This window comes from Palaemon carinicauda, unplaced genomic scaffold (genome assembly GCF_036898095.1).
Source record: "Palaemon carinicauda isolate YSFRI2023 unplaced genomic scaffold, ASM3689809v2 scaffold291, whole genome shotgun sequence".
Classification (NCBI taxonomy): Eukaryota; Metazoa; Arthropoda; class Malacostraca; order Decapoda; family Palaemonidae; genus Palaemon; species Palaemon carinicauda.
In genome coordinates this window covers 95,888-115,496 of record NW_027170570.1, presented here as the reverse complement: position 1 = coordinate 115,496, position 19,609 = coordinate 95,888, and the positions used below count along the sequence as shown (strand labels likewise).

The 19,609-nt window shown below is 41.6% G+C and overlaps 1 protein-coding gene across 1 annotated transcript in view; it reads left to right on the top strand.

Moving 5' to 3' along the window:
• The window catches only part of LOC137636411 (meiotic recombination protein REC8 homolog), a 46,365-nt gene extending 26,963 nt beyond the window's left edge, over positions 1 to 19,402 (top strand). Inside the window, exons 11-16 of the mRNA XM_068368831.1 lie at positions 1,143 to 1,292; positions 1,613 to 1,816; positions 3,413 to 3,510; positions 6,933 to 7,009; positions 17,761 to 17,910; positions 19,215 to 19,402. Of these exons, the coding sequence (XP_068224932.1) occupies positions 1,143 to 1,292; positions 1,613 to 1,816; positions 3,413 to 3,510; positions 6,933 to 7,009; positions 17,761 to 17,910; positions 19,215 to 19,402 (867 nt within the window). The remainder of the gene's footprint in view (positions 1 to 1,142; positions 1,293 to 1,612; positions 1,817 to 3,412; positions 3,511 to 6,932; positions 7,010 to 17,760; positions 17,911 to 19,214) is intronic.
• The last annotated feature ends 207 nt before the right edge of the window (positions 19,403 to 19,609 follow it).

Below are 19,609 nucleotides of genomic sequence, written 5' to 3'. Positions count from 1 at the left end.
TTCTCTATGGTCAGACTCAGATTGTGAATGTGGTAGAAAAGTGGTTTTGTGCGTGTATACTTCAAGGTATGGATTTGTAGTCTATTCCTAAGTTTGCGAGTTTCTTGATATTTGTTGTCTTGATGGTGTTGAAGTTTACATGTGTGGAAGGTCTTCAATTTGCAAACATTTTGAGATACAGACACAAATCCAGGTACACATACATACATACATACACCAAGGCCCTTCCCCCAATTTTTGGGGGTAGCCAACATCAAATAAATGAAACAAAAAAGGTGACCTCTTCTCTCTACATTCCTCCCAGCCTGACAAGGGACTCAACTGAGTTCGGCTGGTACTGCTAGGGTGCCACAGCCCACCCTCCCCTGTTATCCACAACAGATGAAGCTTCATAATGCTGAATCCCCTACTGCTGCTACATCCGCGGTCTTCCAAGGCACCAGAGGAAGCAGCAGGGCCTACCGGAACTGCGTCACAATCGCTCGCCATTCATTCCCATTTCTAGCACGCTTTCTTGCCTCTCTCACATCTATCCTCCTGTCACCCAGAGCTTTCTTCACTTCCCCTCTTTTCATTTGTTTTGATGTCGGCTACCCCTCCAAATTAGGGGAAGTGCCTTGGTATGTGTATGATATATGACCAGTAACTATATCCTTTTTTCATGTATGGTATGTGTTCTTGCATAAAGTAGACTTTTTGCCAAATTTTGTTCAATAATGGCCTAAGGTAGGCTTCTCCTAACTTGCATGTCTACGATTTTCAGCTTCAAAAATCAAGAAATAGTCCCATTTTATATTGCAAATGTCATCTTGCTTACTGCAATAAATTATATTTAGTTTTATTACGGTATTTCATAATGAACTTTTGATACAATGAGATTACGATTTCAGTTGAATTTGTGTTTGTATCCGAAAGTTTGTGAGTTTAGGTCCTTCTGAAGTATGAGACCTTGAAATTTGAAATGTTCTAACCCACTGGGATATCTGCATTGAGACCGCTATCAATTATTAGATTTAGTGTATAGTAATTTAGTTGATTATCTTTCATAGATTTGATAGAAATTATCGTTATTGTTTCATTAGCCTAGGCCCTAGGGAGACATTCCCTTCCCTTCTTTTCATTCAGTAAACTTACTATTGCAGATCAGGCTGTCTCCCGTCGATCAGGCGCCCCGCCGGACGCAGGCCAGAGTCCCGAAGAGGCGCAAGCTGATAATCGACGCGGAGATTCACTTGACGAGGGCGGAGATCAGAGATCAGTGTCAGAACACGAAGATAGCTCTGAGGTGTGAGGTATGTTGTCCATTCCTCCATTCCCCCTTCCTTTCTCTCCTATTACTATCACTGAATTTCCCTTTCAGTTGAACGACCAAATAGACCCCAACACTGGTCTTTATGGCCATAGTTTATAAATCCGTCTCTGAAGATGTCCGATGATATATTATTTCTAAAATGTCAGTACATGTACAGTATGTAAATCGTTCTCTCTCTTGTATAACTTCTGTTGTTGCTTTGCTTTTGTTTCATCTAATTATAAAACTCGTTACTATTTTGATATTTTCAAATGTTTCTTTTATCCTAGAGTGGAATAATGATCAGTTTATTTCTCTCAGGAACCCGAGGAGGACGCCGTTGATATCAGAAGCCTCAAGTTCATGGACGCCCAGAAACTGTTCTCGTCCCAGCCCCATCGAAACATCATGGCTCGACCCTTGAAGGAGCTCATCACCCGCCACTACAGGGTCCTTCAGGAGCCCACGGATCAGAATCAGAGAGGCTATTGTGATCTTAGCCCGGAAGCCAAGCGGCAATTGAGGGTAAGGCCTAGTTTTGAAAAGGGGAATGTAAGATTAGATTCTTACAGGTACTGTATTGCTACGGTACAAAATAGCTTGTGCCGTGTTGCTCGATCGCATGATACTCAAGACTCCGTGCTTTTTCCTTTGAGCTCCTGCCACATTTGAAATCCTGTATACATGTCTGAAGTATGATATATAAATTCGACAACATAAATTTTGGGAAAACATTATTTTCAGGTCATTATATCGCGCCAATGTAGAACCCATTGGAGGGCGTTGTAGTTTGCCTCTGAGGTCTTGATAATTATCACATGATTTCCACATTTATAGAGTGCTGTAGTAGTAATCCTTGTCCTCTGTTGTGTGGTGGCAAACCATGCCTTTTATTGAAGTGGCCTCTCTCCTTCCTTTGCCCAACTATATCTTCACATACAGCAAGGGATCTTGCTGTCCGTACAGCGGTCCCACAGATGAAGAAGTGGAGATTGGCCGTATTATTCGGTTGTAAAGTTATCTTCTCTGCAGTGTAATGATCATGCTCATTAAGCTAAAACCCTCTCTTACAATCTGCTTGGGGATGAGACAGTTTTGTCTACAAACATGAGCAGCTTCATCATCTAGTTCGGGATACTTCTGCCTTCATTTATGTTGTGGTCCCAGTTGTCAGGGGTCCAGGGCTGCCATTTGATTGACGAATGTCTTGTAGATTTCCTTTATGGTCGGCCATGACACCAGCCTTTGCTCTGCCGTGGTTTTGAGAAGCTTTTGTTTCATGCCAGTCATTGCTTGGGGAACGTTTCAGTCTTTCATTAAACTAATTCTAAAGACCCTGTATTGGAGATCATAGTTCCTAAATATCTTAAGGATTCTACCTCATTAATCCTTTCTTCATTGAATGAAATTTCATTTTCCATTATATATTCTGTTCTCATTGTCTCTGTCTTCTCTTTATCTTGAGCCCAACCTTGTGTGATATTTCATGCATTCTGGTAAGCAAGCATTGGAAGTCCCTTTGATGTTCTGCTGATAAGGACAGCATATTCTAGGTCAGTTTATTTCCTATTATCGAACTAGTCCAATCCTTCTCCATCATCTCAGACTGTTCTAGGCATTACAAAATCGTTGAGGAGGATAAAAAAAACATAGGTGACAGCACATTCCCTTTGGCAACGTCATTGCGAAGGTTATGTTTTGAGGGGCGGTATATTTGTTTCTATGTCTGTTAGTTTGTGATACGAATATCTCAAAAACTATTTGACCAAATTTCGTGAAATGTAGGATGATTGACCATGCTCTATGGACATTTTGATTAGATTTTGAGAGATATTGGGTTAAAAGTCAAAGCAAAGGTCATGAAAAGTTCAAAAAGATCTTTTTCCCATTTCTTGGCCATTATTTATCTGATTTGCATGAAACTAGTGCTAAAATATGCACGATTCAATTCCCTATCTTGTGATTTGCAACATGATATAGGCAAATGTATGCACTCTACCAAGTCCCCATTCTAGTTATTACTTTGGAAAGCTGTCCTGTTGGATTGATGATAACTTCTTGAAATGTTTGCAAAAGGCATTATAATTAACCATCTTTTCATGTATATCTTGACCTTCACAGATGCCTGGCGCCCGCGCGGCTCCCGGGGAGGTCAGCGATTTGGCCGACGCGTCCGCAGTCTCGGCCCTTGAATCCTCGAAAGAATCTGGTCGAAGAAGGTTTGTAATAGTTGTTTTAGTCAATACCTCTATCCTTTATATGGGTTTTCTCATTTTAGCCAAAACAAATGCCTTGTGCTTATATCTGTCGGTGTCCCTCTTGCGATCAAAAGTTGGCTTTACTGATCTATCCTTCCAGTTCTCCTTTGTCGTCTGGCTGCTCCCAGCTTTTAGTCACCATACCCACTTCCTTCTGCCAGCTTGTGAAACTGTTTATTTATAGTGAATTGTGCAACCAGGGGATAATTCCCCTCTGAATTCTGGCTCTTCCGTACTGGTGTATTTGTAACAAATTTTACAAGTCTAGTACAGGGGCATTGCATGACATACAGTATTAGCAGCTAAAGTTATTCATTTCTGTGGATGGAAGTGTAGAAGGTTATTTAGTTAACTAGGCAAGATTGACTTTAAGCTTTGCATGATATAAAGCGTACATTGTTGCCAGGAATTCTAAAGCTTTGCGTGATATAAAGCCTACGTTGTTGCCAGGAATTCTAAAGCTTTGCGTGATATAAAGCGTCCATTGTTGCCAGGAATTCTAAAGCTTTGCGTGATATAAAGCGTCCATTGTTGCCAGGAATTCTAAAGCTTTGCGTGATATAAAGCGTACGTTGTTGCCAGGAATTCTAAAGCTTTGCGTGATATAAAGCGTACATTGTTGCCAGGAATTCTAAAGCTTTGCGTGATATAAAGCGTCCATTGTTGCCAGGAATTCTAAAGCTTTGCGTGATATAAAGCGTACATTGTTGCCAGGAATTCTAAAGCTTTGCGTGATATAAAGCGTCCATTGTTGCCAGGAATTCTAAAGCTTTGCGTGATATAAAGCGTACATTGTTGCCAGGAATTCTAAAGCTTTGCGTGATATAAAGCGTACATTGTTGCCAGGAATTCTAAAGCTTTGCGTGATACACGAGTTCTGTAGTGGCTTATCAGTGGTCTGCTGGTTGGCTGGGCTTACCCTCCAGTAACTACCACCACCTCATTACTGTATAGACCAAACCAGCCTTGTCACAGCTTTGCTTAAATCATAGTCTTTATTAAAAGACTTTTGAAGTTAGGAAAAGGCAAATTAACCGGTAGTCGTCGACTTACGACCGAGATGGGGATTGAAAGATCTGCTACATATATTGAACTTAGAAAGTGAATTTTCTGTAGATTTAGTATGCTGCGTCATGACTCGGTAATCCAAGTCATTTTTATTTTCTTACTGTATATCATTATTTCATTTTCTTGTTTCATAGGATGTATGATCTATAAAAGCATTTCTGTATTTTATTTTTTGATTTCGTATGAATTTCAATAATCGCTAACTTTTTTGGTTTTCCTTTGGTTGTGATCAGCTGATCTCAAGATCCCACTACCTTATTGAGAGAATGCGCACATATAAATGACAAGGCGTATCTTTTGTATAATGTCTTAACTTATTCGAAATATCTTTGTAATTAATATTACATCAGCATCAATATCATAGTTTTCATACAGTTCGTCTGTAGCCATTATTATTAGTTATCATACGAATATGTTCTCTCTTTTTCCGTGTGTGTAAGGGTAGTTCATTTCCAAAACTTTATACGGTATATAATTTTTAGTTCATTAGTAAGCCTTCATATTTCATTTTACATAATTGTGTATAGTTGTGGTATAGTAAAGCTTGTTTATATTATATTTTTAAATGTCGCGAGTATTTCAATAATCAACAATTGCATGCTACAAAAGTTTTTTCTATCACTACTTTTGTAGCAGTTTTAATTCTCTAAAAGAATTTCACAAAAAGGAGCGCAGTTTAACACCCCCAATGGAGTTTCATGAAAGATTTGACATAAGTTTATCACTGGAAATTTTAGTGTCTCAAAACATTAGCTTGAAGTACGAATATAAATAGTTATGAAGTGATCAAATTACATTCACAGATACCTTGACAAAGTTAATTATGGTAATTAAGGCACCGGGAACGGAGAGAGATGTTCAAGTTAATCAGTAATGGAAAATAATTGTGCGATAGACAGGACAAGGCTCGACTCTGCTTCTCAATTAAGATGAATGAAATAATTCTTTCATCCGTCACATGCTTTCTTGAGCCGTGTTTCGTAGGGTGGGAGCATGTCATGGTCTCCTCTGTCTGTGGGTGCTAGACGTTGCAATCGGCAAGTAGGTCAACCATCATAGTTACTATGCCGACCGCCCCCTCTACGTCCTCAATACTTGTGGGAATCAAGACAGATCTCAGTGTTTTACTAGAGAGAAACTGCTTCTGATTTTCTCAACTAGAACTTGGAAGAGAAGTCACAGCTCATCATCTTCGCGCCCTGCTTCCCGTCCTGTTTTTACTTTATATGAAGTTACGTTACTCGTGAAACTAATCGTTAGCCTATTGGAAGGAAATCACTCTTATTGCCTGCTCACTTTCCGACCCTATTGGAAGGAAATCACTCTATTGCCTGCTCGCTTTCCGCTGGAAATATGACGTCACCAGACACACGATATGAACTCGAGAGATAAAACTTTTCAAACGTATTTTTTTTACTGAAATTATACTGTATATTATCAATAAGAGAAAATACTTACCAAGATAAGTCAGTTCATATATATATATATATAAGAAAATAGATTATTTCCAATGAAATGCTTGTCCTATTAGTATACTGTTTCCGACATACGTGTGACGTCATCACAGTGAAAAAAAAAAAGAGGTCTTAAAGCCGAACAGTCGTTAGTTGCCTAGGTCGTAAGTCGACTACTACCTATATTTTAAAACTCCGTGATATTTTTCAAGTTATATACAGTACCTGTTGATGTTATTTCAAGTTATATATACAGTACCTGTTGATGTAATATTCGTTCATTATCAAATCTCTGTCAATGATGAGGAAAGTTGTGGAGGCTGTACGTTTTTGCACGAGATATATCAGCACTTGACCGCCATCTTTCAGGGAACGATTAATCTATCCTTTAATTCACGTGTTGTACTGAAGTGACCCGTTCTCTCCTGGCATGTTCTGATCTTCTAACCTTAACCCTTTTACCCCCAAAGGACGTACTGGTACGTTTCACAAAAGCCATCCCTTTACCCCCATGGACGTACCGGTACGTCCTTGCAAAAAAATGCTATAAATTTTTTTTTTTCATATTTTTGATAATTTTTTGAGAAAATTCAGGCATTTTCCAAGAGAATGAGACCAACTTGACCTCTATGACAAAAATTAAGGCTTTTAGAGCAATTTAAAAAAATTATACTGCAAAATGTACTGGGAAAAAAATAACCCCTTGGGGGGTTAACAGTTGGAAATTTCCAAATAGCCTGGGGGTAAAAGGGTTATGACTTTTAGTGTGTTCTCTAGTTTATTTCAAGTTGATCCCACTGGATCATTCACCCTTCGCTTGTAGTGCTCGCTTCTTACTTATCGCTCTTGTGATTTCTGCAGTTTCCTCCAAATCAGCACTGGCCAGCATGAAGCCAGTACCGTGGCAGGTCTCATCTCAGAGCTGATCCCAATTCAAGGTTTGTAGGAGTAGGTAGATAGCCATGTTAGAGGTAATTGTCTGGTAACATAATATTTGAGGACAGCTGTCTATTTTCCACTTATTTTAGTGCTCTAGATTCTGGTGTAATATATAATACAGTAGTTTCTTGAAATTATTAATTTTAAATGTTTTTATTTCTATGTTACAGTATATAGTATTGATGTTTGTGGTGTAAAGTGTCAATTTGCTGTTATTTTAAAAGTAGGAAGTATTTTGTTTAGGTAAGGTACTGTAAATACTGATAGTACAGTATTGATGTGTTCAAATTGCTGACTGATGTCCCTGGATGTATTTCCGTGAGTGGGTTCTCCAAAATCGGTTGACTTAGCCCAGCCGTTATTAGCCGGCTTCAAACCCTAATTGGAGAAGCAGAATGCAAGAAACCCCAGTGGCCCCCAATAGAGAAAGCAGCCAAGTATGTCATTTATTTTGTTGACTTAGCCCAGCTTTAAACCCTAATTGGGAAAGCAGAATGAAAGAACCCCAATAGAGAAAGCAGCTAAGTATGTCATTGATTTTGTATATGTTTGGGAAGGCTATAGAGATAATAAAGCCACAAGTTGTCTCGGGATGTTCTTTTGGAGCTAATAGTGAGAACAGAAGTAGAACTAAGATAAACTTCTGTATAGTGAGAAAAACTAAATTTGTACAGGATGCTGAAATAGAATTGAAAAATGGTATGCCATTGTTTGCAGTGTTTTGGCTGCTCTAAGAGTTGAGTTCCTTTTAGCTTTCTCCATTAGTGGCCTCCAGCAGATTACACCTTTCTCACTAGAAAGATAGTTAACTGATTTGTTCATTGAATAATAAAGGGATTTTGACGAAGGAAAAATCTATTTCTGGGAAGAGGCCTGTGACGCCCGGTGAAAGGTCCTTCCTTATACCTTTCCTAATATAAATCTTCCAAATATACTAGAGAAAGATAAAAGCATGGAATGCAGAGGTTACAACCCTCGCGCGAACACCTTGTAGGTGTCGTGTATTAAACAAAGGCGTGTGTAAACCACTATTCACAGGTTGTCTTCCATTTAGATAATCCCTTCATCAATGGGGAGGGCCGTGACAGGCCCTAGATAACATGGTTGAACTCCCCAACGACACCTACCACGCGCGCCCTCTAGGACATCCTTCTGCAAGAACATATGGCTTGGCAAGGAAAAAGAGGGGTGGGGTCCGTATCAAATAACCGGGAAGGGTTTCACCGGGCGTCACAGGCCTCTTCCCAGAAATAGATTTTTCCTTCGTCAAAATCCCTTTTCTGGGGGGCCTGTGACGGCCGGTGAGAATGTACCAGAGAATGCCTTCCAAGCCCAATAAATTAATAACATAATAAGGAGAAAACAAACACCATGTAAGGCAATAATATAATACTGTAAGTAAACATAAATCATAAACTAGCCATAGGCATAGGGGATGTAATGCTAAAATAATATGAGGACCAGGGATCACCTGAGTGTCCCGTCGTGAAAGGAATCAACCTTACATGTCTAAGCATATCTAAACTTTAAAGGAATGATAATTACAATAACAGTTAAATCATAACAATTAAACATGGCAAAATAACTTAGGGCTAACGAACCACCCAGGAGAGTGGCGACGTGGTGTGAGAGGTGGTCAGGAGGGAGGAGAGAAGAGATGGAATAAAGAAATAATCAGAGATTAATGGGGGGAGATAAGACTCCCCGCTGCAACCGTAGGGTATTTAAGGGCCTGTAAGTTCTTTAGATAGTGGCGTTTGAAAACCATAGGAGACTTCCAACCCGTGTATTTTTTAAGGTCATCAAAGTCCATATTCTGGAAGTAATTGATAGAGGTAGCTATTGACCGTATATCATGAGCATGGGGAAATGATTCCGGGTTAGCATGTTTAATGAAGTAGAGGATTTGTTGTCTGATACCTTGAATGGTCAAAGTACCACCTTGTTCCCTGATAAATAAGGGGCCAGACGAGCGGGTGGCAGATCTAGCTAAAAAGGTCCTGAGAGTAGTGACTGGACACAGCGAAGGATCCTGGGGAAGAGAGATGATCTTCCAAGGGGACCACCTATTTTGCGGGTCCTCATTTTTTGCTAGGAAAGCTCTGTCTGGGGTAAGCAGTACTTCGCCTGTAGGGAGGAAATCTATGTTTTCCGGGTTACGTGAGAGCGCTGCTAGTTCTGAGATTCTAGCACCTGAGGCCATAGCTGATAGAAATAACGTCTTCCTAAGCAGAGTGATATAAGAGCAGGACTCGTTGTCAGTGTCCGACGCGAGTTTGAGGACATTGTTCAGAGACCAAGAGACTTTTTGTGGCCGATCCAACGGCCGAAGCCTAGCACATGCTTTTGGAATAGATGAGAAATAGGAATCAGCTAGATTAATGTTAAACCCAACCAGGAATATCTTCTTCAGAGCTGACTTGATGGTAGTTATAGTGCTAGCTGCCAAGCCCTTGTCAAATAAGAACCTAAAGAACGAGATGGCTAAATTCGGAGTCATACGAGTGTGGTCTGAATTCTTTAAGAAACCTGCTAATTTCTTAACAGCCGAATCATATTGACGAATTGTCGAGTCCCTTTTGTCCGCTTCGATGAAGAGAACGTTTTCTGGGTCAATGTTTGCGTCTTTATGCGCTGCAAACTTCATGAAGTCCACAAAGTTAGGGTTTTGGCTATCCTTGAGGAATCTGACACAGTCTGTGTTTGAATTACTTGGGTTAGTTTGGGGAATGGAATCCGGAAGGGTCGGAGTTTCAGCTCGAGGAGGAGAGGAAACCAACTGCTCTTTGGCCAGTGAGGTGCTACTAAGGCCACTGTCCCCCGGAAGGAGCGTAGTTTGTGCAATACTTTCATTAGAAGATTCACTGGTGGAAATAGGTAAATCTTCCTCCAATGGTTCCAATCCAGGGTTAATGCGTCTATGGCATAAGCCTGAGGGTCCATGTTTGGTGTCACATAACAAGGAAGTTTGTGATTCATCTGAGTTGCGAATAGATCTACCTGAAGGCCCGGAACCAGCCTGAGTATCCACTGGAATGAAATTATGTCCAGAGACCATTCTGATTCCAGTGGTTTCATCCTGGATAGTGAGTCCGCTATCACATTCTGGACTCCCGCTAGGTGGGTTGCTGACAGGAACCAGTTCTTTTCTGCTGCCAAGGTGAAGATAGTGACCAGGATCTGATTCAGGTTGGGCGACTTGGATCCTCCTCTGTTGATGCAGTGTACTACGGCTGTGCTGTCTGACACTACTCTGATGTGGGTCGACCTCGGAGGAGAGAGCCTCTTCAGGGTCAAGAACACTGCCATGGCTTCGAGAACATTGATGTGGAAGTGTTTCATGGCGGGTGACCAAGAGCCCTGAAACATCTGACGTTCGTAGTAACCCCCCCATCCACTCAGAGACGCGTCTGTATGAATTGTCACTTGTGGGGGTGGGAATTGAAGAGGAACCGATTTGGAAAGGTTCTTCGATTCGGACCATGGCTGTAATCTCATTTTCAAGACAGAGGGGATTTTCGAGACCTTGTCTCTTAAAGGTACTGTGGCTCTCTTTCTCCAAACTCGATTGATGTCTTTGAGTTTGGCTTTCAATAGGCGATCTGTTACTGAGGCGAATTGCAGAAGGCCGAGGATTCTTTCTAAGGCTCTTCTGGACACCTGCCTGTGTTTTAGAAAATTCTTGACCTTGGAAGCTATTTCTCTTACCTTTTTGGGAGGTAGAACCAGCTTGTGCCGTGCAAGGTCCCACTGTATGCCTAACCATTCGAAGCGGTCTGATGGAAGTAGGCGGGATTTTTGGAGATTGACCCGAAATCCCAGGTTGGCGAGAAAACGAAGTACTTTCTTCGTAGCTCTGTTGCACTCCAGGGCTGACCGAGCCCAAATAAGCCAATCGTCCAGATAAGCAACGATCTGAATCCCTTGGTTCCTGAGTTGTTCTAGCACCGTCTCTCCCAGTTTCGTGAATATCCTGGGTGCAATGTTGAGGCCGAAGGGCATGACTTTGAATGCAAAGGCTTTCCTGCCTAGACGGAAACCTAGGTAAGGAGAGAAGTTTCGAGCTATTGGTACGTGATAATAGGCGTCGGTAAGATCGATAGAGGTGGTGACGGCCCCACGGGGAAGCAGGGTACGTACCTGAGAGATGGTCAACATCCGGAACTTGTCGCAGAGGATGTAAGAATTTAGCTTTGACAAGTCCAGGACCACTCTCAATGCCGACGAGCCTTTCTTCGGAACTGTGAACAGGCGGCCTTGGAACTTCAGCGATCGAACCCGTTTGATTGCTTTTTTCTGTAGTAACTCGGTGGTGTACTCTCTCAGAATGGATGTGGGTCTCTGGAAGAAGGTCACTGGTGGAGGAGGGGAACCTTGTGACCATTTCCACCCCAAGCCTTTGGAGACTATGCTGTGAGCCCACGGACTGAAGGTCCAACGGTCTCGAAAGTGGTAAAGTCTCCCCCCTACCGGAACTATATCATTGCAAGGGAGTGAATCTAGGTTCTTTCCCTCCTCGAGAACCCCTTGTCCTAGGTCCGCCTCGTTGACGGAACTGTCCTCTAGCCCTGTAGCTACCTCTCTGGTGTCCACGAAAGGGACCTGAGGGTCCGTAGCTAGGGATGTATGCGGGTGAGGGCATCCAAACGGGGTTGGGTTGGGTACCTGGGGGAGCAGTGAGGTAGACCACCTGTTGAGGGTGTTTCGGCTGTAGAGGAGACGAAGCAGTGGGAGACTGTGAAGACGAGTGGGCAATCGACGATTGTTGGTAGTGACCTCGGCTCGTCTTGTAAGGGGCCAACCTCTGTTTCTTCCTGAAGAAGTTTTGTTTTTGCCCTTCAACCCTCTTTTTGGCAGTGAGGCCCCACCTCACTTGCAAATTTTGATTTGCTCTCGCAGCGTCTTGTAGTACCTTGTTCACCTCCTCCTGAGGAAAAAGGTTCTTACCCCAGCAGGGGGAAGCTATCAGCCTATTCGGTTCATGCCTGATCGTGGCCTCAGAAAGAACGTGCTTCCTGCAACTAACCCGAGCCGAACAAAACTCGTGTAAGTCGATTTGGAAGGACAGAGACAGGTTCTTTGTGAATATCCGGAACATGGTCTCGGTCGGGTAAAGTGAGGTTAGGGACTCCACGGAGGTAATGGAGTGGAGAGACCTAGCCAACCTATTCCGTGCCTCAAACTCAGTCTTGAGAAGAATATCTGGTAATTTAGGAAGCTTCTCGGAGAACAGATTAGAGGCACAGTCTGGGTCTAACTTCCCTACTGTGAAAGTAGCGGGGGCATCATCCCAGATAGTAACGGTACTCGGAATGAGCATGGAGGTGGGATCGGTCTCTTTAAGAGCTGGCATGGCAGAACCTTCTTTGATAGCCTGAAAAGTAAGAGCTGCCACTTTATCTGTAATAGGCAAGGTAATACCTGGAGAAGCTGTAAATATGGTGTAGGCTCCTTTGTGTGGGGTGAGCTTGGAATTAGTGCAACCCCAGTCTGACAACGTCCTGGCCCAGAAAGATTGGGCCTGCTCTTTAGGGAATATTACCGTTTCCTTCGGTACCTTGTCTAACCTAACCAAGGCATGTTCTTTCAAACGCACGAAGCCGTTGAATGGGAATTCTAGTCCCGGAGGGTAAAATTCTAAGTCCTCTAGAGGACGGGTGCCTATGCCCTCTAGAGTTATGGCACCATCAATATATGGAGCATGTAAGGCAAACCTCCAAGGGTTGTTTTTCTCGAAGGGAGGTAACTTCGATGCGTCCGGGGCTGAAGGAGGGGGCATCTGAGTTCCGGAACGGATGAGACTTGCCACCATATCTTTGAGCTCCGTCATAGCTCCTCGGTCTGCCCTAGACTGTTGAAGATATTGTTGTATCTGCTCTTTCACAATATCCCTGACCATGGCGGCGGATAAAGGGGGCTCCCGAGCTTGATCCTCTAACGAAGCCCTGGACTTAGTAGACTTTGACTTCTTAGGAGTCACGGTTTTAGGTATAGCAATATGAACATCAGGATCCTTTGAGGGTCCCGGAACCGGTGACACTGATAATGGCAAAGCTGAAGGCTTAAAGGTACGTAGTGGCTTCACCTTGGGTCGTACAGGAATGGAGGAACCTAGAGTAGAAGCCGTAGGTTTATCAAAGCCGTGAAAGGAAGTAGAAGAGGAAGGAGTGTGGGGTGAAAGGGGGTCCACCAACTCAACACCACCTACCTGCTCATCCATGGGTTCCTCGTCCAGACCTAGGTAGGGCTCGGCCTCCGTCACTAAAACCTCTTCCTCAGTTAGAATGGTTTCTCTAATCACTTCAATTAACGGGGCTGCTGTCTCCGGTGGAACTGCTGCAGTAGTAGAGCCTGGGAATAGGCGAGAAGCCATGTCTCCATCAAGAAGATAGGGTGCGCCAGCAGGCGCATTCCTCCCAAACCCTGACACCCAAGTCCGGAGAGTAGCTCTCGCCTCCCTGAGAGATTCATCATCAGCCTGAAAGAGGAGAGGGAATTAATGATGAAGTCAAAACTGAAGTCAATATACAAAGAGCAATTAATTCTTCGCAAAGAATATTAACAGGGCCACTAGAACCAACTTACCTCCTCGCTCAGGAGTAGGGCTGACAGCCCATAGCAGAGCATGCATGCCTCCGGAAACCATATCGTATAGGGGGCTTGTCCCGGTTCCCGAGAGAAGGATATGGCGCAATGGGCATGGGCCCGGCATAGATCATGGCCCATGGAATCAGTAAAGGCAGCGGAGCAGCCCCTGGCAGTGCAGCGGACTTTCTGTAAAAAGAAAGAAGACATAAGTCTGGATGTTCCTTGAGATTCTTGTCATTGACATGAATCAGAAACACTTAAATCTTAATTAATGTGTGAGTATGGTAGTAGCTAACACCTTAATAAAATAAGAAATTATAATAGAAAACCAGTAACCACATAGCATGAATCTCTAAACTTCATCGATATCACACTGTTAACTCCGGTTCTGGACTCCTGCTTGATCTCTGTTTTTACCGGAGGTCCGGTAGAAAAGGCCCGTCATCGTGAAATCGTGACCGTCTCCGGTACGATAACATTATCCTCAATGAATGAGTTATCTCCAGTGAAGCCGGAGATACGATGAAAACGGGGGCCTTAACTGTGTAATTGTGATCAAACATGACAAAGGTTCGTGTGTAAAAGGCTTCAGCCGGAGTCCGAGTGCCGGATTTCACCGTTGCACTCCAAAATCTGCTCCGGAACGATAACTAGTTCTCACCCAATGAGTATCCATTATAGCGGAGCATAACTCAAGTCGGAGCCAAGCATAACTCAAGGCGGAGCTAAGGGTGTCGGTATAAAACGACCCCAATTAATGACTCATACACTAACGTACCTAATAATAGTGTTAGCTATATTAACAGTAACCACATCAATAAACCGTTTATAATATTAAACGTACTATCATCAATTCTGATACTGAGAAGAGGCCTGAATAACCCGTGATCGTATAAAAACGGAGAACGGGAAATTCACCTCTCTTACTCAAAGAAAACGAGAGAAAGGATAACTCATACCTGTAGAACAGGAAACGAGCACTCTATGCTTTCGCTCTCAAGGTTACATATTAAAAATTAACATCAAACAATAAATAAGAAATTTAATAAAATTGATTGCTTTTCTTAGTAATAGTAATAACGAAGAATAACGACAACGTAACCAAAAAACAAGGATATAGTCTAAAACGAACCCTCCAGGAGGGTACAAATTAACAGACTAAATCGCTAAGCTTTAAATCGTTACTATGCTTTAAAACGCTAAGCTTTAAACCGTTACTATGCTTTAAAACGCTATCTTAAATCGCTATTCTTCGTAGGTCTAAATTGGACTTGCAAGCAAATAAATACCATAGTAAAAATTAATAATAATTAATGATAACATAAAAGGCCATAAAACGTAAGTGATATAACCTATCCGACAGATGGGCAAAATTAACTAGAAAATTTACCGAAGCGAACATACCCAAAATGGCTGCCGATATCTCGGCAGGACAATCGCTTCCAAAACTAAAAACCACCATAATGGAAATAGAACAAATGCCCGGTACTGTCAAAAACTGCCAAAACAAACTATGGTACTTAACATTGGTAAGGGTGAAGTAACAACGTCAGTCATGTTGAAATAACGAGAAATTCTTCGAAAAAACACTGTGCCCAAAAAAAACTATGCTTGCTTGAAGTCCAATTAAAGAAGGATGTCCTAGAGGGCGCGCGTGGTAGGTGTCGTTGGGGAGTTCAACCATGTTATCTAGGGCCTGTCACGGCCCTCCCCATTGATGAAGGGATTATCTAAATGGAAGACAACCTGTGAATAGTGGTTTACACACGCCTTTGTTTAATACACGACACCTACAAGGTGTTCGCGCGAGGGTTGTAACCTCTGCATTCCATGCTTTTATCTTTCTCTAGTATATTTGGAAGATTTATATTAGGAAAGGTATAAGGAAGGACCTTTCACCGGCCGTCACAGGCCCCCCAGAAATCCCACTTAGAAGTAAAATTCCATTGAAAACTGTCTTATCGCTGTGCCTGCAAAACTGAATTAGTTGGAAGGTAAGCAGTATATGGACAATGATTTATATGCGTGGTTACTCTTGTTTACCCCTGAATATCCGTAGCGTTGAAATGTTTATGCCCAGTGTTATGAATTTATGATTACTGCAGCTCTCTATGTTAAACATACATTTTGAACTGTGGTCTGGTTAAACTACCGAATGATGAGTGTCAATGAACACTGGGTACTCGCCCAGTGTTCTCGCATCTTTCCAATCTCACTACCACGGGATTTCCGGGCTTATAAGCAAGCGCTGCCACTCAGTTTTCGCAAACCGTGCATTGCCATAACCCATCACACTGCATTGATCTTACCCAAGACAGTTAACCACTTCTGTTTTTGTCCACAGCAGATTGCTATCCTGGTATTAATATATGTTAGTTACACTCTTAAAGCTATCATTGAATGCTGAATATAGTACTCAATATGGTTGTATAATTCTCCTCTTAAGGAAAATTGCCTTATCCCATTACGCTTGTTAATTAGTGATGATACTTAGGGTAGTGTTCTTGGTCCATTACTTTTCATACTATGTACACATGACATGTGGTTTGGTCTAGAAAACAAGCTTGTTGCATATGCAGATGATGCTACTCATTTTGCATCAATTCCATCTCCTGAATGTAGATCTGGGGTTGCTGAATCCCGTAATAGAGATCTAGCTAAAATTAGTGCATTGTGCAAATTATGGGGTATGAAGTTGAATCCTAACAAAACTCAAAAGTATGGTTGTAAGTAGGTCAAGGATCTCAGCATCGATGTTTCTTCAAATTTGTATGACTTTTAAAATTTTTAGGTGGGATTCTCAACAGAAAATTTACTTTTGAGAAACACATTAGGTCTGTGTCTTCTTCAATTGCACAAAAAATTGGCTTATTGAGAAAGTCTTTCAAGATTTTTTGGTGATCAATCTATTCTGAAGAAGTGTTTTAATTCTTTCATTCTACCTTGTTTCGAGTATTGCTCTCATGTGTGGTCTTCATCTGCTGATTCTCATTTTAATTTGTTGGACAGGAAATTACGGTCTATTAAACTTCTTATTCCTGTTCTAAATATCAATCTCTGGTACCGTCGTTCAATTAGTTCATTATGCATGTTGCATAAGGTTTGTCATAATTCTGATCATCCTTTACATTCAGATCTTCCCGGACAATTCTATCCTGTTCGTAATACTAGGCAGGCAGTTAATTCTAATAGCCAGGCCTTCTCCATCATGAGGCTCAATACTACACAGTAGTCTAGAAGTTTTATTCCAGCTGTGACCAAGTTGTGGAATGATCTTCCTAATCGGGTAGTTGAATCAGTAGAATTTCAAAAGTTCAAACTCGCAGCGAATGTTTTTATGTTGAACAGCCTTACATAAGTGTATTTATAGTTTATAAATCAAATATCTGTTTTAATGTTAAAATATTTTATATTAATTTTCATTGCTTCCAATATCATTTATTTATTTCCTTATTTCCTTTCCTCACTGGGCTATTTTTTCCTGTTGGAGCCCTTGGGGTTAGAGCATCTTGCTTTTCCAACTATGGTTGTAGCTTGACTATTATTAATACATACATACATATACCAAGGCACTTCCCCCAGTTTTAGGGGGTAGCCGACATCAAACATATGAAACAAAAAAGGGGACCTCTCCTCTCTACGTTGAGACTATTAATAATAATAATAATTAGAAATTGTGACTCATTTTCTAGTTTGAGAGTTCTGTTTTTATTTAGGAATATTAAGAAACTTAAAAAATAGTTGTTGAAATCCTTAGATCGTAGAAGTTTTGTCTGAGATTTCTTTTACAATTGCACAACTGTGTCGAAGTTTCACTGGGTAATATTTCTTCTGTATGTTTCGTTTTGTTTTAGATTTCCTGTGTTTGTCCTCGTCCAGAGTTACAGATTGTACGTTGTCCTCACGTGTTCCTTAGCTGTGTCGTGTCTCTCACCGAGTTGTTGTCCAGGCCATTGTTTAACCTATGTTTACACATTCTTGTTCAAGAGTTCAATGGCTGTGCATTTGGTTTAACGCACGAGGTCTGCGGATGAAGTAAGGTTCTTTTCTACAGTATATAGATTTTAAGAATGATATATGATATTGCATTATCCAAAATGGACATCTTTACTCTCATGATTAATACAGTTTGGTGCAGTAATACAAAACCGTTTTTAAACAGAGGAGCAAGCAGCCGAACCACAACAAGATGGGACTGAGCCATTTTTGATAAATGGGGCTCCCATTGAGCCCCCGCCAGTCGTAGATTTCCCGGTGCCTTCAGACGTAGGATCGAGACCAAAGAAAGGAGAAGGAATTCGCAAAGGACCCAGTAAGTGGTTAGATATATTTATAATCTTCTTCTTTAAGGTACATCTGAACTTGTGTTGATTCACGTCTGTTTGCCGACCATTTTCAGAAATCTTTGCCTCTGTGGATTTCTGTTTTCAAGATTTTAACTTAAATAAGAAACATACATACATGCATATACCAAGGCACTTCTCCAATTTTGGTGGGTAGCCGACATCAAACAAGTGAAACAAAATAAAAGGGGGGACCTCTCCTCTCTACGCTCCTCCCAGCCTAACAAGGGACTCAACCGAGTTTGGCTGGTACTACTAGGGGTGCCACAGCCCACCCTCCCCCATTATCCACTACAAATGAAGCTTCATAACGCTGAATCCCCTACTGCTGCTACCTCCGCGATCATCCAAGGCTTTTAGGTTTTATAAATAAGATTTAAATATACATTAACCACAGACTTTTATATAGAAGTTATGTCTCTCCTATATTTTTTATATTCATATTTTATTAGCTCTTTTATAAAAGGAAAAATTATTTTTATCCTATATTTTCTGGTAGGCCCTGCTGCTGCCTCCGATGTTTTAAATGACCGCGAAGGTAGCAGCAGTAGGAGGTTCAGCATTTTGAAGCTTCATCTGTGGTGGATAACGAGGGAGGGTGGGCTGTGGCACCCTAGCAGTACCATCTGAACTCTGTTGAGTCCCTGGTTAGGCTGGAGGAACGTAGAGAGTAGAGGTCCCCTTTTTTGTTTTTGTTTCAATTGTTGATGTCGGCTACCCCCAAAATTGGGGGAAGTGCCTTGGTATATCTTCCTTTTTAATGATAATATTAAACTGCGGATCTTAAGTGGGGTATTAAAGACGGTCTTCCCCATCTATAAAAGCTTAATATTCAATATGAAAATGAGTTACTGGATCTAGCTTTAATTCATCTTGGGATATGATAAAAAGTAGTTTACAAGTTTACAATTTCCTATTAACCCTTTTACCCCCGATGCTGTTTGGAACTTTCCAACCCTTAACCCCCCAGGCGTTTTTCTTTTTCAAGCACGTTTTGCAATATATTTTTTTAAAAATTGCTCTAACAGCCTTAATTTTTGACATAGAGATGTCAGGTTGGTCTCATTATTTTGGAAAATGCCTGAAGTTTCTCATAAAGTTAAAAAGAATATGCAAAAAAAATGTACAAAACAGTTTTTTGCAAGGACGTACCAGTACGTCCATTTGGGTAAAGGGATGAGTTTTGTGAGACGTACCAGTACGTCCATTGGGGGTAAAAGGGTTAAAAGATTATTTTAATATCAATGTATATATTGTATACTTGATTCTTCAGAGAGGTCAAGGGAACTAGACGAGACCATCACCCTGGCATCGCCGAAAAAGACCCCGGTTCCTCGCGAGACGACCTTTGGTCTGTTCGAGTCTCCTCCGGCCACCCATCGCAGAGGACCACCTCCTTCGCCCATGGGGGGACTCCAACACGTGACCGTCGAAGCAGAGATTCATGCTCCGTCTAGGTAAATGGAGGCTTGGAAACGTAGTGAACTTCATGCGTCCAAAGTATTTGTCCGTTTGTTCATATGCCGTTGAATTTGAAATATCAGGAGGTCATCAACTTGCAACCATTATGAGATAGAGACAGATTGAATTGAAATCATAAATATAAGATATTGTATCAAGGGTTCATAATGAAATACTGTATTATGTCATTTAATGCAATAAGCAAGA